At 41.0% G+C, this 25,672-nt stretch overlaps 1 protein-coding gene across 8 annotated transcripts in view; it reads left to right on the forward strand.

Moving 5' to 3' along the window:
* PHACTR2 (phosphatase and actin regulator 2) overlaps nucleotides 1-25,672 on the forward strand; it is a 276,161-nt gene that overhangs the window by 163,504 nt on the left and 86,985 nt on the right. For all 8 annotated transcript variants that reach the window (XM_058735516.1, XM_058735513.1, XM_058735515.1 and 5 more), the window contains exon 2: nucleotides 9,405-9,572. In XM_058735516.1, coding sequence (XP_058591499.1) covers nucleotides 9,405-9,572 — 168 coding nt within the window. The remainder of the gene's footprint in view (nucleotides 1-9,404; nucleotides 9,573-25,672) is intronic.

Raw genomic sequence — 25,672 nt, forward strand, 5'->3', positions numbered from 1 at the left:
TTAAGTTTCATCCTTATGCCTATGCTCAGCAAACCGAGTGGTCATTATCTTTAACATAGAGGAAGTGAAATTCTCTTGGTTGGTGGTTTGCCCACTGGAGCTGTGTCAACCTTTTCTTCATTTTATTTTATTTATTTATTTATTTATTTATTTATTAATTTTTTTTTTTTAACGTTTATTTATTTTTGGGACAGAGAGAGACAGCATGAACGGCGGAGGGGCAGAGAGAGAGGAAGACACAGAATCGGAAGCAGGCTCCAGGCTCTGAGCCATCAGCACAGAGCCCCACGCGGGGCTCGAACTCACGGACCGTGAGATCGTGACCCGAGCCGAAGTCGGACGCCCAACCGACTGAGCCACCCAGGCGCCCCAACCTTTTCTTCATTTTAACAAACACAGTATAATCTCCACACGCCATGACCTGCTCCCCACTCAGACTTGGGAGTTATAGGAGATGATTAGGGTAGGGGAAGGAAGGTAGAATGTTGATTGCTTCCTTTTTTCTTATTTTTCACTTCTGCAGCAGCATTCTTGCTGTTCCCAAGTAGAGCCATCAAATCTGTTCATCGTACTCTTTGCTTATTGTGATACCAGTGGTATTTGAAACTTGAAACACATTTATTTTACAATAAAAGTGATTTTCCGTTTGCAAAGTGATCCTTGTTCTACTCAATCACGTTTCTTCAGGGCCCCAATACAAGTGATATTATTTAATCTGTTAAATATCCTGTAGCAAGTCTAGGGGATGTTGTGCAGGTCAGAGCATGAGGATGTCATACAGCTGCACAAACATACTCATTCTTCAGGCCTATCGGCCACAAGTTTAAGCTCTGAAATTCTTTGTCAGTGCTTGCAGACAGATGGAAGTCTTTAGTAGCTTTTCCCCGTGGGGGTTTAAAAATAATGGCTGCCTCCATTAGAAAAACAAGTTAAAAAACTGATGATATCAAATTCCTAAAACTAATACTATGATAAATAAGGATTATGGGCAATCAGAAGACCATAGTTAGTATCAGTGAAGAGCACACTCTGTCTGCAACCAGCATGAACTTACCCGGGAAGACATTGGGATTGTTTCAGAGACAAAACAGTACCTGCCGTCATCCTTTGGAATAGTCCAGGGAAGCAGCCAGAGGTAGAACTGAGTTATTGTTCGTTAGGGTTTATGTCTTGCCTTCTCTTAAACTAGCTCTCCATTCCCACCTGTGTCCCTCTGTTCCATTTTGTACAAAGGATACTCTTGGAGGCAAACTATTTCCTTTAAAGCCCAAATACCAGCTTTGTGACCTTGGACACATTACTTGGTTCTCTCTGGGCTTTACCTTCCTTATTTATAAAGGGGGAATGCTAATAGCCCCCGCTTCACAGGGTTGCGTTGACAGTTAATGAGGCAATATTCATAAAGCACTTAGAACTGGTCTTAATGTGGCCTGAAAGATCGATACGTTCAGCACAAATCAGTATGAGAATCGTAGCGTTTTTCAAGTTGGAAAGGAGCCTAGAGATCATGTAACTTAGTCTCCTAATTTCAGCAATGAAATACTGGGGTGCCTGCCGAAGGTCACAGGGCTTGGGACCCAACCCTCTTCTTCACTTACAGTTAGTTAACCATTGCAGTTGGATCGTTGAAACCCAGAACGTTAACTGAAATTTATTGTCTTTTCTAATTCTGCACTGTCTTTGCTTTTTGTTCTGCAGAAAGAGTCTTAATGCTCTTTTAGAGCTACCAGGAGGTGCTTCCGGCTCCCCAGTCACATTCCAAGGAGGACAGGATCACGGAGTGGGGACAAAGGCCTGGGTCAGGAATCACATGACCTAGATTATGTCTTTGCCATTAGTTAATGATTTGGAAAGCCACATAGTCTTCCTAGGTCTCAGTTTTTTCACACATAGGTTTTTAATATACATAGGATAACGTAGAACTCCTGTGTTAAACACAGCTGTAGTTCCCAGAACGAACACTGTTGTACTCAAGTGTTTCTGTGGATTGCATAGCTCAGAACTGCTGCATACCCTAATATGCAGAGTAAAAATAAACACAAAGCTGTCATTATTTCCAGAAAATACACTGCTTCTCCGCCTTTAATCTTGCATGGGGGATCTTCCAATTTAGCGGTTTCAGGTCCATCTCAAAAAGATAGATTAGCTTTCCCACAGATCTGGTAAAGGAAAGGAGGTGCTATTTGCGTTTTCCACATAAAGAAATTAGTAATGATATCCTTTATACATAGAAGAGCTTTGCATAAAGCTCGTCATTGTCAAGGGCTCTGTCGTCTTGGGTCTTGCTAAGATAGCACATTTCCATTTTGTGGCTAGGTAGCTTTGCTTTGGATAGCTCATGTATTTAGATGAATGTCACAGACATAAAGTTCAGTGAAAAAGGACAGACACGAAAGAGTAATGCTGCATAATTCCACTAAGTTGAAGTTCAAGAATAGATAACACCAATCAGTGGTATTAGGGGTTAAAACGGGTTATTTGGGGGATGGGAGAGGATGGGTATTGACTGGCAAGAAGCACAAGAAAGGTTTTCGGGTCTGGAAATGATTCTAGACTTTGATCTGGATGGTGACTGCTTATACAAATTCTTTTCCTGCCTGTATGTGTACCTAAAAATTATTTTGAAAGAGCTCCATAGTATTAATTTGAATGACTAATCTTACTCCAGGTCCCTTGACATAACATTATAGCTTCTGGAAATTGGCAAATACAGGGTCAAGTTATGAGAGCAGTCTTCCTCCAGGGGGATTAATATTCCTTCTTTTTCCTCTATTGATAGCAGCATTTTTCACATTCTATTCTTTTTCTTTAAATATAATTTCTTGTTTACATTCTATTCTTTTTGCTCTAAATGGGTTTTAAAAGATGAAGGCTAAATAATTTAAAAACTATTTTTAGCCATGATCACTACCTTAATGTTGATTATTTTTTTAAGCTGTCAGCCAATGAAAAGCAATTTTTTCCCCACACCAATCAAGATCTTTTCTAACTCTAAAATTGCATTATTCTATGATTTTAAGTAATGGTATGTACATTGATATACAGAAAGTTCACTAATTCTCTAGTTCCTTTGTAAAAATGTTCACGTTTAACCATTTCACATGTTCAGACATGACCTTATAAGTTTGCTTTCGTTTTTTTCCCATAAAGACATACCATGGGTCTATTCTGAGCAGAGCAGAATGGCAATGAGAACGTTTTTCTTGGCTTTACTTTAAAAGGTCAGCCATCCTTGATTTGGTCAACTTTCAGGCCGTTCCCTCCTTGATTTCCACCAAAATGTCTACTGATCTTTTTTGGTCCCTGGTCGAATCTCTTACTCCCTGTGAAGCAGTCCCCGTCACCTCAGTCAGCGTTTACGGCTCCCCTCTGGGCTCCCACATTTGGGCTCTGCTTCCTTGTTACACTGCCTCCCCACCTGCTGGCATAGCTGAGCACTGATCACACCTGCTTCCCCAGCCATCCTGCAGGCTCCATAAGGGTGAAAATCCTGTCTCACTGTGATCTCCCAGGACCTTACATGGTGGGTTCTATAGCCCCGAGTTAAAGCAGGCCTTGCCATGCCGTGGTGAAGCGGCTGTCTCTGCCTAAAACCCAAGCTCCGCCACCCACGCAAGTGTGTCACGTGAGGAAGACACTTACTCATTATCATACACACACACACCGCCAAATACTGAGCTAGATATTTAGTCTCTGGGAACCTCACCTTTCTCATCTCCAAAGTGGGACTAATAATAATCTCTGTCTCAGAGCTCTTGTGAGAATTAGCATGAGCAGGTGCAGTTAAAGTACTCAGCACAGTAGCTGGCACGCAGTAAATGCTCAGTGAATATTACTGATTATCAGTTAGTGCTTACTAATTCTTGCTTGCAGGAGGGGATGAAACTCATGGCGGGTCAGTGGCTGGTTCTTGCGGGGTACCTGTTCATCAGCCCTTTCACACCGGCATGAGCTGTGGGATTTCTGTTCCTGAGTTGTGCCGTTCGCTCTTGTCCCATCCCCAGGAGTGCAGGGGAAAAAATGGACAAGAAATACATCCTCGGTTGTCATGAAAGAAGTTTCAGTTCTTTAAATCTACTTTGATTCCCAAATAAAATTCTATTATTGAAAACAGTTCAGCTTTAATGATTTAAAAATAAAGAACAAAGAACTTTTTATTCCCAGATTTGTCATTCTGTGTTAGCAGTACATGATTCTAATCCCAGCATGGTGTGTGTGTGTGTGTGTGTGTGTGTGTGTGTGTGTGTGTGTGTGAGAGAGAGAGAGAGAGAGAGAGAGAGAGAGAGAGAGAATTGGGGGTATGTTTGGATCTCCTCTCTCTGTATGGCCTCGCAGTAAGTGGGAGTGGATACTTCTGACACCATTTTTCAAGTCCCATTATCTACCCTTTTGAAATATGTTGAGTATCAATTACCTTATTTGGGTCTATTGTGTGCTTAAAAAGTGCTGAAATAGCAATTTAGTGACCTGTAAATACCTCTTAGTGATAAAATACTAGGAATTGAAAATATTGATAAAAAGAGATTTTAAAGAGAAAGATGGGCAATCCTAAAGCATAGTAACTTCCAAAACTCCTTTGTGCAGAAATTTTTACTGTTAGTAAAAGGCAGTACCCTCTAAGGTCTCCCTACAGCTGATATCCTCACCCTTAAGCAGCTCTTAAATCCTCACCCTCATGCACCTCCATGCTAGCTAATGCCACATTTATAAAAATGAATGCTTTATGGCACAAAAACAGACACACAGATCAGTGGAACAGAATAAAAAACCCAGAAGTGGACTCACAACTATATGGTCAACTAATCTTCAACAAAGCAGGAAAAAAGACAGTCTCTTCAACAAATGGTGTCGGGAAAACTAGATGGCTACATGTGAAAGAATGAAATTAGACCACTTTATTAGACCATACACAAAAGTAAATTCAAAATGGATGAAAGACCTAAATGTGAGACAAGAAACCACCAAAATCCTGGAGGAGAACACAAGTGGCATCCTCTTTGACCTTGGCCATAGACACTTCTTACGCAACACGTCTCCAGAGGCAAGAGAAACAAAAGCAAAAATGAACTACTGGGACTTCATCAAAATAAAAACCTTCTGCACAGTGAAGGAAACAATCAACAAAGTGAAAAGGCAACCCACGGAATGGGAGAAGATACTTGCAAATGACATATCTGATAAAGGGTCAGTATCCAAAATCTATAAAGAACTTATCAGACTCAACACCCAAAAAGCAAATAATCCAATGAAGAAATGGGCAGAAAACACAAATAGACACTTTTCCAAAGAAGACATCCACGTGGCTAACAGACACATGAAAAGATGCTCAACATCACTTATCATCAGGGAAATACAAATCAAAACCACAATGAGATACCATCTCACACCTGTCAAAATGGCTAAAATTAACAACTCAAGAAACAACAGATGTTGGCAAGGATGCAGAGAAAGGGGAACCCTCTTACACTGCCGGTGGGAATGCAAACTGGTGCAGCCACTCTGGGAAACAGTATGGAAATTCCTCAAAAAGTTAAAAATAGGGGTGTCTGGGTAGCTCAGTCGGTTAAGCATCTAACTTCGGCTCAAGTCACGATATCATGGCTCGTGAGTTCAAGCCCCATGTCGAGCTCTAGGCTTACAGATCAGAGCCTAGCGGCTGTTTCAATTCTGTCTCCTTCTCTCTGTCTTCGCCCCTCTCTTACTTGCATGCATGCACGCACACACGCACTGTCTCTCTCAAAAATAAATTAACTTTTTTTAAGTTAAAAAAAATGAACGCTTTATTTTAAAATAGTTTTAGGGGCACCTGGGTGACGCAGTCAGTTGGGCATTGACTCTTGATTTCGGCTCAGGTCATGATTTCGTGGTTCATGGGTTTGAGCCCCATGTTGGGCTTTGAATTGACAGTGGGAGCCTGCTTGGGATTCTCTGCCTCCTCTCTCTGCCCCTCCGCTGTAAGCATGCTCTCTAAATAAATAAATAAATAAATAAATAAATAAATAAATAAAACTTTAAAATAGTTTTAAATTTGTTGAAAAGTTGTAAAGATAGTGCAGTGAGAGAGAGTTCTCACATACCCCCCTACTTAATTTCTTCCATTGTTCATCTCATGTGTGAGTTGAATAAATTTGTTACAACCATGTAACAGAGCATTGGTACATTACTGTTAACTGCCTATTTGATAAATTTCTGTTTAAATGAAAAATAAAACCTGCTCGTATTCTCTGAATTCTCAACAATTGGTAATGTGGAGAAGTCCTATTAGGTGTGAGCTCATTCGGTAGGAAAATAGACTTAGCTGTGCCATTTAAAATGTCTATGTTAGAACAGCTAATGACTGTACTTCACAATATTAAAATATTTAACGATCTAAAATATTTTGAAATATTTTAAAATGTTGATCTCAAGTGTGAAAAAGAAACTTCTGGTGAAGAACAGGATACTCTTCTTATCATGAAAGTTGATCCAAATTAGCCTTTAAAACAGTCAGGAAATTTAGACTTTCATCTGGGATTTGCCTAGCAATGTGTTCTCATCTACATGGAAATGCAAAATTCAATGGAACCGGCAGTATTCTGGGTGTTGGGAGGAGAGGAGAGTTTATGTTATGTGCATACTACTCAAAAGCAGTGAAAATCCCCTACACATTCATGATTTAAGAGAAGTACAATGGCGGTGTGGCCAACTGTGCCAACATATGGTTCCTGATTGCAAATATGGTTTGCTCTACTAACCCAACAATTACAAAATTACAGGTGAATTTATTCAGTCAGAAAAAAAGATATGCATATGTGTGCACTGCTCTGGTCATTGGCACTGACCCAGGCCCTTTCCAGAGTAGAGGTAAAGACTGGAACTGTAAATGCATAATAAAGAAAGATAACGGCAGTTAATTTCTTATGCAGCTATGAATTTAACATTAAGGCTTTAATTCTTCACTCACTCAATCTCTCCATCTGTCACCTAGAGAACTATGTAATCTTTCTTTTGTTTATTTTTGTTTTCAGGAGAAAAAGTAGATTATTCTTCAAGGGTTTGGATCAAAAGCAGAATTTTTATGGAGTGTCAGGGAACTGGATATGTGGCTTGAAAGGAAATGGGAAGTGGATGTGTGTCTCTAGCCACAGAGACAGATTTGAGATTTAGACTCTCATTCCTATATCTGTGATAGTCAGCCCTTATATGTTTCACAGCATTTAAATTGTTCAAAACTAAGCCCTTCAGCATAAAATCGCAAAAAAAGAAGAAACACCATACATTCAGTTCCTCCCTCGGCTTACCCCTTCTTTGAGGAAGTGAAATAAAGAAGGATTTTACATTTTCACTCTGGCTTAGCTTCAAAATCAATCTGTTTCATATTTCTTCCTGTCTATTGCACTTTGGCCAGTATGAGCAGGGTAAAGTAGGGTCAGGAAACATATGAAAGAATCAGTCACTGCATGATTTGCATTTCTGCCTGAAATTAGGATAGATATTGCAGGAGGGAAGAATGGAGTTTATCGTTCAGTTCTTGGAAGAAGCCCATAAGGATTTAGGGGTTGGTGTATGTTGATTGTCTTTTGTCATTCAGTTTAAGATTTTTCTTGTTCTGGTATGTCAAGTGATTTAAAAAAAAACAAAAAAACTTTAAGTTTATTTTGAGAGACATAGAGAGTGAAGGAGTGGAGAGAGAGAGGGAGAGAGAGAATCTCAGGCAGGCTCTGTGCCTTTTTTCTTTTTATTGTCATAAATTCATTTTGGCTCCTTTAGAACTTCATATACATGGAACCACACAGTATGTATTCTGTTATGTTTGGCATTTTTCTCAGCACAATGTTTTTGAGACACATTCATCTTTTTGTATGAATGTATCAATGGGTTTTTATCATTATTGTTACTGCTGAGTGTTATTTCATTGCATGAACAGTACCATAATTTATCCATTCTGGGCTGCTTCCAGTTTTTTGTCATTAAAATTTAATGGTTGGAATAACATAAGCCATCATTGTCTTCCTTCTGTTTTGAACTTCCTGCAAGGCAACTTAGGGTTTGGGGCCTTTTTTCTGATTAATAAAATGATTAAGTCACTAAAGATACATTCTACCACACACAATACCCACCTTTCCATACATTTCTTTTTTTTTTTTTTTTAATTTTTTTAAAGTTTATTTATTTTTGAGACAGAGAGAGACAGAGCATGAACGGGGGAGGGGCAGAGAGAGAGGGAGACACAGACTCTGAAACAGGCTCCAGGCTCTGAGCTGTCAGCACAGAGCCCGACGCGGGGCTCGAACTCACGGAGTGCAAGGTCATGACCTGAGCCGAAGTCAGCTGCTCAACCGACTGAGCCACCCAGGCGCCCCAATTTCCATATTGTTAGTGAAAATTACCAGTTTATTTGAAGCTGAAAACTTTTTTTTTTTTTTATGCAATAGGAGCAAAATATAATTTTAGCACCATAAAAATTAGAATTTAGGGGCACCTGGGTGGCTCAGTCAGTTAAGTGTCCAACTTCAGTTCAGGTCATAATCTCACAGTTTGTGAGTTTGAGCCCCGCATTGGACTCTGTGCTGACAGCTGGGAGCCTGGAGCCTGCTTTGGATTCTGTGTCTCCCTCTCTCTTTCTGCCCCTCCTCTGCTCATGCTCTCTCTCTCTCTCTCTCTCTCTCTCTCAAAAATGAATAAAGTTAAAAAAAAATTTTTTTTTAAATACAATTTAGCTTCTTGGCACTAAGTTTTATTTTGTGAAGGAGAAACTGTGGTTTTAACTACACCATAACTGAAATATTCATTACTGAGACTGCCATACTAGCCTCTGGAGGAACATCCAATTTCAGGAATAGAATAAAACCTTGGATTGCGAGTAACTTGCTCTGCGAATGTTCTGCAAGACAAGGAAACATTTCTAATAAATTTTAACTTAAAAAACGAGCGATGTCTCGCAATACGAGTAGAATGTGACACTGGATGTCACATGATCCCAACTGAGCCAATGGTTCTTGAAATTTGCTTTGATATACAAGTGCTTTGGATTACAAGCATGTTTCTTTCTGGGATGAATTATGCTCGCAAACCAGGCTTTTACTACTTAGAATATTCTGTTCCTTCACAAAACATCGATGTAGTTGCTACAGATGAAATCAGCTGTGTTTTGCAGGCCTTTATTTGGCCCTAGCTAGTATGTAAGTCTCTTGCTTCTCTTCTATTTCTCCAAAATGATTATCTGAGGGGACTGTAATTTCTGATTGATTGATTTACTGACTGATATCAGGGGAGTTCTGCCCCTGGGAAGTGGGGCAAAATAAACTTTATGTGAGATTCCAATTAAAGTGGCCATGCTTGCTATTAAAGTACAGGAAGAAACACATGATGTTGTTTCAACTTTTTATTACAGCTTTTCTCTGACTTTATTTTTCTTTATACAGTTGATGGACTCGACAAAGCTTCCATAGCAAACTCAGATGGCCCAACAGCAGGCTCCCAAACACCTCCCTTCAAGAGAAAGGGGAAACTCTCCACCATCGGTAAAATCTTTAAGCCTTGGAAATGGAGGAAAAAGAAGACCAGTGACAAATTCAGAGAAACCTCAGCAGGTATGAATATCATAACTTTGTTAAAAGATGAGTTGTTAAATCTTTTTTTTTTTTAATTTTTTTTTTTTCAACGTTTTTAACTTATTTTTGGGACAGAGAGAGACAGAGCATGAACGGGGGAGGGGCAGAGAGAGAGAGGGAGACACAGAATCAGAAACAGGATCCAGGCTCCGAGCCATCAGCCCAGAGCCCGACGCGGGGCTCGAACTCACGGACTGCGAGATCGTGACCTGGCTGAAGTCGGACGCTTAACCGACTGCGCCACCCAGGCGCCCCAAGAGTTGTTAAATCTTTGAAAAGATAACCAATTGTGTCGTATAAGGCTTTTTTCTCCCAGAAAAGAAAATCCGTATTTGAAATGAAATTAGTTAATTTAAAGATGAAACAACCTAAGAGTTCTGATTTGCCTCCTTTTCCACTCATTGACTTTCAAATATATTCTTATTCTTAAATATATACTTGTAAATTCATACAGAAAACTAGTGTGGAGGAAGGGAGAGGTGAAATAGAAAATTAGAAGCAGAAATGTTATTTGTCAACATTGTAGCTGAAGTATCTGTGTGCACACACACGCACTATTGTCTATCTACTTAGTTCCAGCAGTACAATCCTGTTTGTTAACTTAAAAAACTTTTTAATGTCTTTTTTGAATGTATTTGTTCTGTGGGCAAAATCTAAATGGCTGTTTGAAGGAAAAGGGTTGCTGTATTTATTGTTAAATTTAAAATTTCCATCATGCCTTTAGGACAAGTAAATGGTTTCTTTCCTAAGGGAGTCATAACACTGCTGGTGTGAAAATTTATTATAATTATTTTGTGGGTTTGTTATACTTTAAGAATTACGTTATTTAGCACCTTTCATGTTAAACATTATTTAACCTTCGTGTTAAAGCTTCATGTGGACTCATGGAAGAAACGGGCTTTAGATCTCGGGCCAGAATTAAGCCTAACTTAAACAGGTGTCCAGTATCAGTGGGATTATCTTTAAGGTAGAAAGCCATTTATCTCATGATAGAAGTTCAACTTTCTCTGTGCTTGTTGTCTAATACAGTCCCTTCATCAGAATTCCTCATTGCCCCAAGGTTAATATTGTCATTGTATGTGCAGGGTCACAGAGCATATCTTACTGGTCTGTGCTGACATGAGAGTTGGCCTTTAGTTCTAGGGCAATGAAATAAAATAGAAAATACCTCAGGGGCCCTTGGCTGGCTCAGTCCTTAGAGTATGCAACTCTTGATGTCAGGGTTGTGCATTTGAGTTCCATATTGGGCGTAGAGATTACTTAAAATCTTTAAAAAAAGAAAGAAAGAAAATACGTCAGATAGCACAAGGGTATGGAATTGGGACATTCCTAACAAAATTGTCTCTGATGCATTTGCAGCTATATAACTTCTTTGAGCACTTAATGTTTAAAAAGATATAATGATACTGTATCTGGGATTCATGTCAAAATAATCCTGGAGGTGGGGTGAGTATAGATGAAAGAAGACTGACCACAAGGTGGTAATTGTTTAAGCTCAGCGATGGGTAACATGGGGTTTATTAGTCTCACCTCTCTACTTGGAGATGTTGGAAATTTCTATAATGAAAAGATAGAAAAAAAGAGAGATTTGGTTTAGGGGGCAATGAGATTAGCTTGGTTATTAAATTTTCTGTGGTTTCTAATTGACTTCTGGGATGAGGAGGCAGTGGGAAGTGGACAGAGTGCTGTGCTGAGGACACCTGGGTTCTGATATTGTCCTTGCCCCCTAGGGGCCATGTGACCTTGGGGAAGTCAGATCAGAGTTGGAGGAGTTGAATTCTAAAGTGCTTTCAGTTCCAGATTCTGTTGTCTCCTTCTAACCCCTGGCTGGGTATCTTGTTCTCCCTTGTTCTTCAGTTGTGAATGGAACCATACTGGTCTTCTTAATTGTCCCCCTCTTGGATTTCCCTAAGCACTGAGAGAATATGGCTCTTCAGGTGACCATGGCTACCCAAGATGGGAGTGGGGCTCCCGGGAGTAGCAGTGAGAAGATACTGAGAAGGGAAGGTGGAAAGAAGTGTCTTCATTTGTCTAGCTTGCCTTTTACTTGAATCTAGGCTGCTAACTTCTCTCTCCCTAATGTAGAAAGGCAGCTACCAAGAAATTCTCCTTCACTTTTCTTTGTCATCCCTTTTTAATTATTTTAACAGTAGATAGTCTGTAACCCTGAATATTTAAGATTAGTCCTTTTAAACAGCATTAAGTATTATTTTATGTTATCCCATCTTTATTGAGGATAGCCTCCCCATCTTTGTCTTCTGTTTTCTTTTCAGATTCACACAGGATTTTATAGAAGTGTATGTAGCTCCAAGGAGTTATTTGTGGATACTATATTCCTAGCTCCTAAAGCTACCAAAGTGCATTAAAAACCTGAAAAAGTTATTAGATGTCTTTCTCTCTCTCTCTTTTTTTTTTTTGCAAAAATATTGTGACATAGCAGAATAAAAACAAGCCAAATAGATGTGCTAACAAATCTTTGTGAATTTATCTGCTACATTTATTTTGTCCTTTCTTTTTAAACCCATATTCTTAATAATATTTTATTTGTATTTCATGTTATGAAGTGTCCCATTATAAAGTATTTTATTATCACCTTATATATATGCTTATTTTAATGCTGAGCTTTATGAAGTGTATCAGTAAAGGCTAAAATACAGGGAGGCACAAAATGGTATAACATATGTTTTATTCACATTGAGGAAAGATGTCACGTCCTCAGGAAAACTGATGCATTTGGAAATAACCAAGAGAAAGGTGTTTTCTTCTTTAAAAAATTGTTCCCAACAATGAGCTCTCATTGTTTGGATATGACCCAGGCCACGTGCTATCTGGCAAACTATAAAGTATACCGTAGGCACATCCCACAATATGTCGGGATCCGAAAGAAGATGCATTTCTTCCAAGAAAAGTAAATCTTCTCTGTTTTTCCTTCTCCTAAACTCCTGGCATTATAGTTGCTTGGATGTGGATCTTACTGTGTTTCACTACATAGTGATTAATACTGCTTTTCCTAGTCTGGGTTTCTGTTGTAGGATTTTTAGTTGGTAACGGATAGGATGCAACAGTGATTTATCAATGCCATTGTAATAAATGCCATTGTAATCATATGGTGGTGGTAGTTAAGAAGGCTCTTATTCAGAGCATGGGGCATGAGACTCTTGATCTTGGCGTTGTGAGTTTGGGCCCCACGTTGGGTGTAGAGATTACTTAAAAATAAAAATCTAAAAAAAAAAAGAAGAAGAAGGGTCCTGTTCTCTGCCTGCTTTGGTGGTCCTTGAGTGTCAGCTATATTTTGGAGGGCCGTCCTGTTTGGGACTGTGCCCTGACTTCATGTTCTCTGGCCTTATTTTAAAGTGGAAAGTTACCTGTATCTTCAACTCTGTTTAGGCTGGTCCGTAGGCCGTCAGCTTCTAGGATAGGCAAACAGTCCTCTTGGCATTTACTTTCCTCTGGGGCCTCTTTTCATCATCTGGGTGCGAGGGCCCTTCTCTGGTCTTTATAGTTACATCCCTTCTGTGTCTTTAGAACTCAAAATGTCATTTATACTTCTTTTCCTACACAATAATTTCTTCCTTTTTTTTTTTCTTCCTGTTTCTCTGGGGGTGGGGTGTGGGTAGTGGCTGAGGCTCCTCCCTCTGGATCTTTAAACATGCTTCCATCTCCCCAAAGCTAAGAACACAAACAAATCCTGTCTAAACACAGTTGTTCCTCTAATTTCTGCATAGTCTGTTACCATCAAGAGAAACATCTTGGGGCACCTGGGTGGCTCAGTCGGCTGAGTGTCCAACTCTTCATTTCTGTTCAAGTCATGATCCCAGGGTCATGGGATCGAGCCCCATGCTGGGCTCCACACTGAGCATGGAGCCTGCTTAGTATTCTTCCTCTCTCTCCGTTGCCCCTCTCTCCTGCTTGCATTCTCTCTCCCTCTCTCTCTCTCTCTCTGTCTCTCTCTCTCTCTCAAATTAAAAAAAAGGAAAAGACCAAACATCTTGAAAATACAGCCTGTGTCACTGCTTCCACGTTCTCTCTACAGGGTCATTCCTTTCCCTCTGCCATCTGCCCCTGTGTCCAGCGCTCCTCTGATGACATTCCAAGCCTCCCAACCAGGAAATTCAGTGTCATTCTTTCATTGCCACCCATTCCAAACTCTGCAACATTAGCCATCACTGGTTAGTCCTTCCTTGATTTACAAAAGATGTCATTATCTTGGTTGTCTTTGACTTTCCTTTCTCTCTCTTCTTTTCTCTTCCCCCCCCCCTTCTCATATCCCCTTAACCTTTTAAGGAATTTGCTATGTGTCTTAACCCGTCTCTTTCTTTGAATGTGCTTTTCTCATCTCTTCTCATATCTTCCAAACCAAGCCTCCACCCAGGACCTAGCCACATCTACCCAAGCACTTGATGGGTAGCAATGCCCGAGGAGTGCATGTTAACCCCAGATCCATTCATAAGTTCTACATATATCACTGAAAATGTGATGCATGCCAGGCACTGTTCTGGAGCTGGGTATTCTTCACTGAGTGAGTAAGCAAGGTTCCTGCCGCTCCTGGAGCTTTCATTCTAAAGAGGTAACGTGCTGATAGCTGCTATGAATGAACACAGAGTGAGGGAAGAGGCAGTGGGAAAGTACTACGTACAAAATACATTCCCATGCACAACAGATCCTTGCCAATCCCAGCTATCCATGTTGTTGCAGACATGGCTTTCTTTGGCATCCTGACTTTGAACCATGGAGTCCTTTGACTTTTCCTTGCCTCTTACCATCTTCTATGTTCCCAGGGTTCCAAAACCTTTCATGTGTTTTCTCCTAGTGCAAGGTCTCTACCATTAGCCTTTCTTCTCAGTCCCCATTGTCTGATCCTTATCACTCTATTATGGCAGGTAGCCTCTTTGCTGTATTTAGGTATTAGCTGTACTAGCTGTAGAAACCTACAGAATGCTAGAGAAGGTAGGGAGAGGTGAGGTTCTGGCAGTAAACCTGCCCACAGGGGGACCTGACCCAGCTGGTGAGGCTGACAGAGAAAGTTCAGGATGCCAGGAGCTGCCAGGAATCCCAGAGTAACCACAATGATAACTTCCCAAGCCTCAGGTCAGGCAAATAGAGCAGTGGGTATTTCAGACCAAAATGTCATGTGTTCCACCCAATAAAGTAGAATAACAGAGCATCCCGGAGAGTGAGAGTGGGGATCTGGGCAGGCCTTAGTAGCCAGGGCGTTCTTCACTAGGTGGTAGTATTCATGGGAAGATGGTGCCGGCTATGCAAATAGAAAAACGCACAGAACTCCCATCCTTGTTTTTCCAGGAACCAGGAAATAGAGCTGGTAACTAGGACAGGAAGTTCCCAAAGGACTGAGGGCGTAAGCTCACTGTATAGAGTGGAAAGCAGTGTATGGGTTTGGGGGAGGGGTCCCCTCAGACTCCAAACCTCAGGTGCAGGAGCTCCTGTGGCTGGAAAGGCACAGCTCAAGAGTGAGGTGGCCAGAAAGAGCAAGGCTTCTTGTGGATTCGGGGAAATAGGTAGGCAAACTGTCCACCTTCACCCTCTCTCCTCTAGCTCATCTTGGATTCCACCATGAAGGAATCTTCCTCAGGCAGAACTTGGGTCCCATTGCTTCTTGCTCGAAAGTATGACTGACCCCATATTGTTTCCTAAGTGAATTCCAGACTCTTCAGCTGCCTCAGCGTAACCCGAACTGACATTTCCCCTGATTTTTCTCAAACAGTCACTTATATTGGCTTTCAGTCACGCAGGGTCACTTACTGAACGTGCCCCTAAGCTTTCTTGTCTCCAGGCCTTTCTTCCTCCCACAGCTACACCTGGGGGAAATAGTGTGTCATGCAAGGGTCATGACACATCTCTTCTTTCTTAAAGATACTCTTTTTTTTTTGTAACGTTTATTTATTTTTGAGAGAGAGAGTGTGCAAGTGGGGCAGAGACAAGGGGACAGAGGATCCAAAGTGGGTTCGGTTGCTGACAGCAGTGAGCCTGATGTGGGACTCAAACCCGCGAACCGGGAGATCATGACCTGAGCTGAAGTAGGACACTCACCGACTGAGCCACTGTGCCCTCTTAAACACATTCTTCACCTTGATTTTGTATCAGCTGAATACGAACCTTCCCTCCTTTTCTTGTGATTCTTTCAAAATATGTATAGTTTGACTTCTCTAATTTATGTGTCTGCTCTTAATTTGCTGTGTAGAATATTTAAGGGCAGAGACTTGCTCCCTCATTTTTGTCTCACTTCGGGTGCTTTATATAATAGTTTATACCTAGTATGTGCTCTTGAGTGTGCCTTGAATTGCTTATTTATTGAATATCCACTATAAAAATACAGCACTGGATGCCTAGGACCTTGTAAAAGAAATTGAAGACTGAAAAATCATAATGAAAAGAGAAAGACAATAAATAAAATACTAACCAAAAGCATGTACTCTCAATTAGAACCATGTACAACTTTCAAGAAGTCAATAAAATAATGAAGGAAAATTTCTCTTTCCTCTCTTTTGCCCTTATTTTAAAAGTAAGTTATACTCCTAAATAAAGAAATTTATCTTCATCATAACCATGGCTTCCAGAGTTGTGTTGTTAGTAATGCAGAAGGAATGCCTGTCTAGATTTTTAGATAACATTGTTGCAAGTTATCAGCATTCTGAGAATGGAGAGTGGTTTGTAGAGAGGCATCTGGTCGAAGCTTTAATTTACTGATACTCTGAATTCCCTATTAATAATATCACCGTGGGGCGCCTGGGTGGCGCAGTCGGTTAAGCGTCCGACTTCAGCCAGGTCACGATCTCGCGGTCCGTGAGTTCGAGCCCCGCGTCAGGCTCTGGGCTGACGGCTCGGAGCCTGGAGCCTGTTTCCGATTCTGTGTCTCCCTCTCTCTCTGCCCCTCTCCCGTTCATGCTCTGTCTCTCTCTGTCCCAAAAATAAATTAAAAATGTTGAAAAAAAAAATTAAAAAAAAAATAATAATAATATCACCGTGCCAGGTTCTGTTCTGCTCCAAGAACTTTCTTCACGTTAACTCATTGAATCATCTAAGTTTATGAAGTGTCACTGCTACTGTTGTCCCAGTTTTACTGATGAGGACACTGAGGCCAGAAAATTCAGATGACTTACCCGAGGAGGCACACCCGGACAGAGGCAAAGGTGGTGTCTGAACCCAGGCAATATGGTGCCACAGCCAGTACCTTTGGCCATCAACTATGTTGTATCTCTAGAAGATAACTTCATACCTGGATCGGTGAGGACCGAGCACTGAAAGGTGATCCTACTTTGTGGGTTTGCTTCATATACTAGAGTTTTTGCTGTGAGAAGGATTTGGTCGGAAGAATTTAGGTTCCACTTACCTGCCTAATTTCAGCAGTGTAGGCACAGAAAAATGGTTGACAAGGGTCAAAATTTATGTTTGGTCCTATTAAAGATAACGTTCTCTGTAACCATAGCGGCATAATGTCTCTGTTTGGGATTATTTTCTCTATCTAGAAAGTAGGGCAAAAGTAGAAGGTTTTCCTAGGACGATATTTGTTAAGGACTGGTCTGATTGCATTGATAAATGACAGCATGTTGATCTTATCTGTCTTGTTCTACCATCTGTCTTGTTCTTCTTCCATCTAAAAGATGGAAGGACTTTTGTGTATCATTTACCTTAGCACCATATTGGAGGAAGGGAAGAGAATCTCCCCACAGGAAGTTACAGAAAGAAGTTGTATACAGAAGGAAGCCAAAAACGACACAGCCCGACCAGGTCTGCCGAGCCCTCCACTCATTTGTCTTCTCAACGGATGTTTGCTCAGCATCCACATCTACTCTGTGTCAGGCACTGTTATAGACAGTGGTACAGCAAGGAACAAAGGAGACAATGCTGCCTTCCCCTATGGAGCTTATATTCTAGTAGCGGTAAGAGGCAGAAAGTAAACCCCCAAAGTTAGTATATTAAAAAGTGCGAAGGAAAAACATAAAGCAAGGAATAGGGAATGTGGGAGGTAAGTTTCAGTTTAAGATGCCCGTGGCCGGAGAAACTTGACTAGGAAAGCGACACTTGAACAAAGACACAAGGGAGGGGAAGAAACGCACTCAGGGAAATCCTATGAAGTAAGAAATCACAGGAGTGAGAGCATGTATTTCCTTCTAACAGTGGTGTCAACCTACTGAATGTAGTCCGTTATAAACTTTATCCAGTCATTTAACAATTAAAATACCTCACATTCATGAACTTCTTGGTTGTTAATCTTGATTTCTGTTGCTGACACCATGGCTCCTGACAAACCATGTAATTTCACGCGATACGATTCTAGAAGAGAAGCAAGAATCCAGGAAAGGAATTTAACTTTGTGATATAAACGTTTTGTTACAGCTTCCTTTCTGTTTTTTTTTTAATTCATTTTTTAATTTTAGAGAGAGAATGTGCATGTGAGTAGGGGAGAGGGACAGCAGGGGAGAGACAGAGAGAGAGAGAGAGAGAGGGAGAGAGAGAATCTTAAGTTGCCCCACCTTCAACACAGAGCCCCTTGTGGGGCTCAGTACCACAACCCTGGGATCACAACCTGAGCTGAAATCAAGAGTAGGATGCTCAACCGACTGAGCCATCCAGGCACCCCTACAGCTTTCTTTCTTAAGTTAGAATTTAAGAGCCAGATTTTGACAGAGTATCAGAAATACAGCTTCATGGAGTCCAAGTTTAGAACCTTCATATGTTGGTGTTTTTGTTTTTGTTTTTGTTTTTGTTTTTGTTTTTTGGTGGGTCTGGATATCAAGTTCTTCAGAGAATGCCTTTATAAATTGAAAGAATTCATGTATGATCTCCTCGGGTAAATGATCCTTTGCTTACATGCTAATGCTGTCTGCAATACTGCTTTGCTAAATTACTTGGGATGACAAGTATGTTTCCAAATTAATTTACAAAATTCAGTTTGATCCACAATGTACCTGAAACTGGCTACAATTAGGATTTGTTCACATACAGCCAAACACTACTTCTTGAAACTATAGGAAAATATCGTCTGAATTTTACTCTTAAATTAAGAATGTTAGGGCTGTAGAGTGCCTTCCCAGTCATCTGGATCTGTCTCCAAGGCAGGAATGCCCACTGTCCCTGGCAAACCTGACAAGATGAAGTGGTTCGTTCAGCTTCTGAGCTCCTAATTCCTCACTCTAATTATTGAGGAACATTTCTTTTACGTCGACTTGAAAGAAATTCTCTCCAATGTTTCCAGCTACCCCCTGGCACTAGTATATGTATTTATACAGATCTCCTGATCACAGTGTTACATAATGGTCCTTCCTTCTTTTCTTAAAGTTCTTTCATCCCACCGATGTATTCTCAATTCAGAGTTTCTCAGCATGGGGCCATACTAAATTGTCCAGGTTATTCAGTACATTTTTATTGAGTACCTGGCCCAAGGCAGCATGTTCTGAGGACACTTGATGAACAAGCCTGACAAGGTCCTTCCTCTCACATAGCCCACAGTGTAGCTAGACTTCATGTTCCCTTTCCTGGCTATTTATTTTTATTTTTTTATTATTTATTTTGAGAGAGAGAGAGAGAGAGAGAGAGCGAGAGAGAGAGAGGGCGAGAGAGTGCGAGGGCAGCGGGGGCGGGCAGGGAGAGAGGGAGACACAGAATCCAAAGCAAGGTTCCAGGCTCTGAGCTGTCAGCCCAGAGCCCGACACAGGGCTCGAACCCGTGAGTGTGAGATTATGACCTGAGTCGATGTCAGACACTCAACCGACTGAGCCACCCAGGCGCCCCCCTTTCTTGGCTATTTTAATGCCGAGATAACATGGGACTTCCCCCAAATTCTTATGATTGTACTTCGCCAGCCACATTTTTTTATATTTAGAATTGCATCCAGAATAGGAATTCATCTTGTTATTAAAATGACAAGAATTTATCAGTAGGAATTAAATATCTTCTGCTCACTTAATGTTCTACATATAGAAGAACAGCCAAATCCTTCAAGCTGGGTGATCCATTTTTACCCCCTACGTACGTACAACAATGTGCTCTATGTCATTTCTGTGTACCTTTCTGCATATTCTCCAACATATGTCTCCCTCCATTCTGTGTGTTTTCTTGACAATGTCCAGCTGGGTGAGCTCCCTCCTACATTAGACCTCCCCTTTGGGTCAGATTGGTCTCTTTCCAGTTATCACAAACCCTGTCCCACCACATCTCAAAGAATTACTTTACTGTGTGGACACCTTGGTTCTCCTCGATGTATTCTCTTCTGCCTCTGCACCTGTTCATATCATGCTCACACTTCTGGGATGCTGTTTTTTTCTGAAAGCACTGAAAGTCTTTGCTGCTGTGTCTTCTGTCCTAGCTGCTGTCTTCCACAGGACCTGATTTTGTACCATTATCCAAGTGCCTTCCTCCCTCTCTAATTCAGCTTTAAGGTTCTCTTCACTAGGCCAAACCAGTCAGTCTCTGCCCCGCATGTTACTTCTTTTTCCACGGAAGGGACCCCATAAGTTGTCAGGCCTAGCATTTCTGTACAAATGTATGGTCCAGAAAATCAGACCTTGATTTGAGACCATCAGTTCAAGCAGCTACTCACTTTTGTTGTCCACTCTCTGTATACCATGACCTTCAGCCAGAAGAGAAGAAAACCACAGCCCAGCCTTCTGCGTCTTTCTGTTTCCTGCTCAGGACTTCTTACTAGATGGGCTGTCTGATTGTTTCTGGGGAAGGCAATTATTCCTATTGCTAAAAATCAGGAGAGTAGGAGTCTTGGCATGTCCTTCTGTGTGTCCTGAGAAACACACAGGGGAAGACAGCGTTCCTTCTGACCACACCCAGGTCTCCATGTGAGGCGTCACCTTGAGCACACACATCAGTAAGCACTCCTCAGGGACCACTGTTTGACTTCCTGCTGACACTCACTTGCTGTTCATTCGCACAGCGAATATTCGCCAGCCTCCTACCATGAGCCTACATGTCGTTCTATGCTCCAGGGGTACAGTTGTTAACAAAGGGGGAAAGTTTCAAGGCTCGAGAACATTGTCCGTCAGTGTCTGGGGCGTACCGCTCCTCTCGGCCGTCTGTCTGCCTGTTTCCAGATCCACATCAAGCACAGCATCCGTTTCCTTCTCCTTGTGTTACCTGTTTTTCTCCTGGCAACCTCTTAACTGTCATTTTGATTCCTCTTTTCTTTCTCAAGACATTTCTCTTTGTAACTGCCTTAACCGTACTATGTTTCCATAACATAAAGTAAAAGGTATCTTTTACCTTTTCCAGATCAGAGCAAAGAGAGATGTTTCCCAACTCCTTTCACCTTTGCTTTTAAGGGGAAAACTGGTTTATATTTATAGCTTGCCTATTGGTGGCTCCTCTCTGAGGAAGAAAAGCAGAGGTCACAGCCCAGAGATCACTGGAATGGTCTTGGCACACTCCAGACCTCATAGCCTCTAATTTAGATTTTTTTCATGTTTATTTATGTTTGAGAAAGAGAGAGAGGGAGTGGGGAAGGGCAGAGAGAGGGGGAGACACAGAACCTGAAGCAGCCTCCAGGCTCTGAGCTGTCAGCACAGAGCCCGATGTGGGATTCGAACTCACGAAACACAAGATTATGAGCTGAGCCGAGGTAGGACGCTTAACCCACTGAGCCACCCAGGAGCCCCCAGACCTCACAGCCTCAAGTTTACCTGTGGTCTTTTATTGACACCCCTTTTGGAATCATTTCCTGTAAACTACCCCCAGCAAACTGGGGCCCTAGGGATGAAGCTTTTCACTGAGCACTGGCTTGTGCTTGCTGTGTCAAACCTTAGGCCTTTCAGAAAACGCAAATAGGGTTTTGATTTCTCCAAAACTTTTCTCTGCCTTGCGTCTCGTTTTTACTGTAGCCATGGGCCAATGAGCCTATGGTCCACAGAAAAATACGGCTGTCTTTCCTGACAAGTCTGACGCTGGACTGCTGAGATTTTCTCAGAAGTAGTTGTGACTGGCTAAGGCTGGAAGCATAGATACAAAGGAACTACTAACTAGTTCATTATTACTGCCTTCGTGGTCATGACTTTCTCAAAAGAGGTCATCGTCTTGGTCATTCACTACTCTAATACTTTTTCTTTGGGGTATGTGTGTGTGTAGTTCTGTGACTTTCCTTATATGTTTGTGTTGTGTAACTGCCACCATTATTAGTTCTGTCACAGTTTTATCTCTCCTCAGTCCTGCTGCGCTGTCCTTTTATAATCACACCCTACCCCCTCACTATCACCTCCCCAACTCCTAACTTCTGGCAACCACCGCTCTGTTCTTCACTATCATTTTGTCGTTTCAAGAGTGTCACAAAAATTGAAATCATTCGCGTGAAATGTTTTGAGCCTGGCTTCCTTCACTCACCATTTCAGCTTTGAACTCATCTGGGTTGCTGCATGTATGAGTCATTCCTTACGATTTTTGGGTAGTCTTCTCTGCTCTGAGAAGAATCACCCTGCTTCTTTATCCATTCACCTGTCAAAGGACATAGATTTTTTCCAGGTCGGGGTGGTTATGAATGGAGCTGCTATAAACATTCATGTAAAGGTTTTCTTGTATGTGAACAGAAGTTTTCATTTCGCTAGGGAAAATAGGAGTGAGATTTTTGAGCCATACATTAAGTGCATGTTTGACTTGATAAATGACTGCCACAGACTATTTTCCAGACTTTTGCATTCCTACCAGCAATGTAAGAAAGTTCCATTGTTCCCTTTCCTTGCCAGCACTTGGTATTGTCATTATTATTTTTTATTGTGGTAAAAAGACATATCCTAAAATGTAAACTATCTAAACCTTTTCATTTTTTATTTTATTTTTTTTAAATTTTTAAATGTTTATTTATTTTTGAGACAGAGAGGGACAGAGCATGAGCAGGGGAGGGGCAGAGAGAGAGGGAGACACAGAACGGGAAGCAGGCTCCAGGCTCTGAGCTGTCAGCACAGAGCTCGACGCGGGGCTCGAACTCACAGACTGTGAGATCGTGACCTGAGCTGAAGTCGGACGCTCAACTGACTGAGCCACCCAGGCGCCCCTATCTAAACCTTTTTAAATGAACCCTTCAGAAATGTAAAGTATTTTTACACTGTTATAAAATACATCTCTAGAACTTTTTCACCTTACAGAACTGAGACTCTATACCTATTGAACAACTCACCATATCTTCTGGTAATCCCCATTCGACTTTCTACCTGTATGAATTTGACTACTGCAGTATATTTCATATAAATGGAATCATACAGTAGGTATCCTATTATGACTGGTTTATTTCACGCAGCATAAAATGTCTGCAAGCTTCATTCGTGTTGAAACGTGCGTCAGCATTTCCTTTGTTTTTACGACCGCACCATATTTTATTGTATGTATCTGCCACATGTTGTTCACCCATTCATCTGTCAGGGGACGTTTGGGCTGCTTCAACCTCTTGGTTGTTATAAAAGGTGCCCCCGTGAACACGGCTATGCTGTCACTATTTTTTATATTAGACATTCTAGTAGGTATGTAGTAGCATGTTGTCATAGGTTTAATTTGTATTTCCCTAATGGCTACTAGTGCTCAACTATTTTTCATGTACATATCTGCCATCTGTATATCCTCCCTGGTAAAGGTTCTGTTCAAGTCTTTTGCCCATTTTGTGATTGGGTTGTTTTCTTACTGTGCAATTTCGAGAGTTCTTTATATATTCTCTATAGAAGTTCTTTGTTGAATATGTGATTTGTAAATACTTGCTCCCACTGTAGCTTGTCTTGTTATTCTCCTCATCTCTTTTGCAGAGTAATGATTCATAATTTTGATCAAGTTCAGTTTATCAGTTATTCATCACATGTCATGTTTTTTGTGTTGTGTCTCATCTCTTTGCCTCACCTCGGATTGCAAAGACTTTCTTCTGTGTTTTCTTCTAAAACTTTTATAGTTTCACATTTTACATCTAGATCTATGATCAATTTGGGGTTGACTTTTATTTAAGATATAAGGTTTAGGTAAAGGCTCGTTCCCAGTTATTTTAATACCATTTGTTGAAAAGATTATCCTTTCCCCCATTCAATCATTTTAAAAATCAATAAACAGGGGCGCCTGGGTGGCTCAGTCGGTTGGGCGTCCGACTTCGGCTCAGGTCATGATCTCGCAGTCCGTGCGTTCGAGCCCCGCATCGGGCTCTGTGCTGACCGCTCAGAGCCTGGAGCCTGTTTCAGATTCTGTGTCTCCCTCTCTCTCTGACCCTCCCCCGTTCCTGCTCTCTCTGTGTCTCAAAAATAAATAAACATAAAAAAAAAATTAAAAGAAAAAGAAAGAATGGCTGTTAAATTTAAAAAAAAAATCAATAAACATATTTTTCTTCCATATACTCCCCTTTGATAAAGATCTATTCAACTCTTCTGGCCAGTTTTGTGTGTGGGTGGTTTTTGTTTTTGTGTTTTTGGAGTTTTTTGTTTACTTGTTTTTGAGAGAGAGAGAGCAAGCAGGAAGGGCAGAGAGAGAGAACAAGAAAGAGAGAATCCCAAGCAGGGGGCCACACTGTCAGCACAGAGCCCAATGCCAAGCTTGAACTCACAAACTGAGATTGTGACCTGAACCGAAATCAAGAGTCACCTGCTTAACTGTCTAAGTCACCCAGGTGCCCCTGGACAGTTTTTATTGAGCTGTTTCTCTTTTTAATACTGAGTTTTGAGAGTACTTTAGGTAGTCTAGATATAATGCCTTTATTAGATATGTTATTAAAGATATTTTCTGTCACACTGTAGCTTGTCTTTTTTTTTTTTTTTTTAAGTTTGGTTTGAGAGAGAAGAGGAGAGAGAGCACAAGCAGGGGAGAGGGGCAAAGGGCAAAGGGAGAGAGAGAATCCCAAGCAGACTCCATGCTCTCAGTGCAGAGCCCAGCGCAGGGCTCAGTCTCACAAACCATAAGATTATGACCTGAGCCGAAATCGAGCATCAGATGCTTCACTGACTGAGCCACCCAGGCGCTGCAATGTCTTTCATTTTTTAACAGTGACTGTTATGGAGCAAAGGTCTTAATTTGGGTGAAATACAATTTATTACTCCTTTCTCTTAGGATCATGTTTTTGGCGTCGTTCGTAAGAACTTTTCAAGAGCATTTGTTGAAAAGACTATCCTTTCTCCATTGATTTTCCTTTGTGTCTTTGCCAAAAATTAATTGGCCACATGGTCTTTGTCAAAAATTAAGACTCACATTTGTGTGGGTCTATTTCTGGACTCACTATTCTGTTCTCTTAATCTGTCTGATCCTTTATCAATATCATGTTGTCTTGATTATTGTAACTTGATAAGTCTGAAAATTAGGTATCACAGTATTTCCAACTTCATTCTTCATTTTCAAAATTGTTTTGACTAGTTGCTTTGCCTTTCCATACACATTTTGGTATCAGATTGTTTATATTCTCAAAATTTTCCTTCTGGGATTTTTTTAAATTTTATTTTTTCTTTAAATTTATATCCAAATTAGTTAGCATATAGTGCAACAATGATTTCAGGAGTAGATTCCTTAGTGCCCCTTACCCATTTAGCCCATCTCCCCTCCCACAACCCCTCCAGTAACCCTCAGTTTGTTCTCCATATTTATGAGTCTCTTCTGTTTTGTCCCCCTCCCTGTTTTTATATTATTTTTGTTTCCCTTCCCTTATGTTCCTCTGTTTTCTCTCTTAAAGTCCTCATGTGAGTGAAGTCATATGATTTTTGTCTTTCTCTGACAGACTAATTTCACTTAGCATAATACCCTGCAGTTCCATCCACGTAGTTGCAAATGGCAAGATTTCATTCTTTTTGATTGCCGAGTAATACTCCATTGTATATATATACCACCTCTTTATCCATTCATCCATCGATGGACATTTGGGCTCTTTCCATACTTTGGCTATTGCTGATAGTGCTGCTATGAACATGGGGGTGCATGTGTCCCTTCGAAACAACACACCTGTATCGCTTGGATAAATGCCTAGCAGTGCAAAATTGCTGGATTGTGGGTAGTTCTCTTTTTAGTTTTTTGAGGAACCTCCATACTGTTTTCCAGAGTGGCTGCACTAGCTTGCATTCCCATCGTTCTGGGATTTTTATTGGAATTATATTAAATCTATATTGCAATTTGTGTAG

Source organism: Neofelis nebulosa, chromosome 6, assembly GCF_028018385.1.
Source record: "Neofelis nebulosa isolate mNeoNeb1 chromosome 6, mNeoNeb1.pri, whole genome shotgun sequence".
Taxonomy (NCBI): Eukaryota; Metazoa; Chordata; class Mammalia; order Carnivora; family Felidae; genus Neofelis; species Neofelis nebulosa.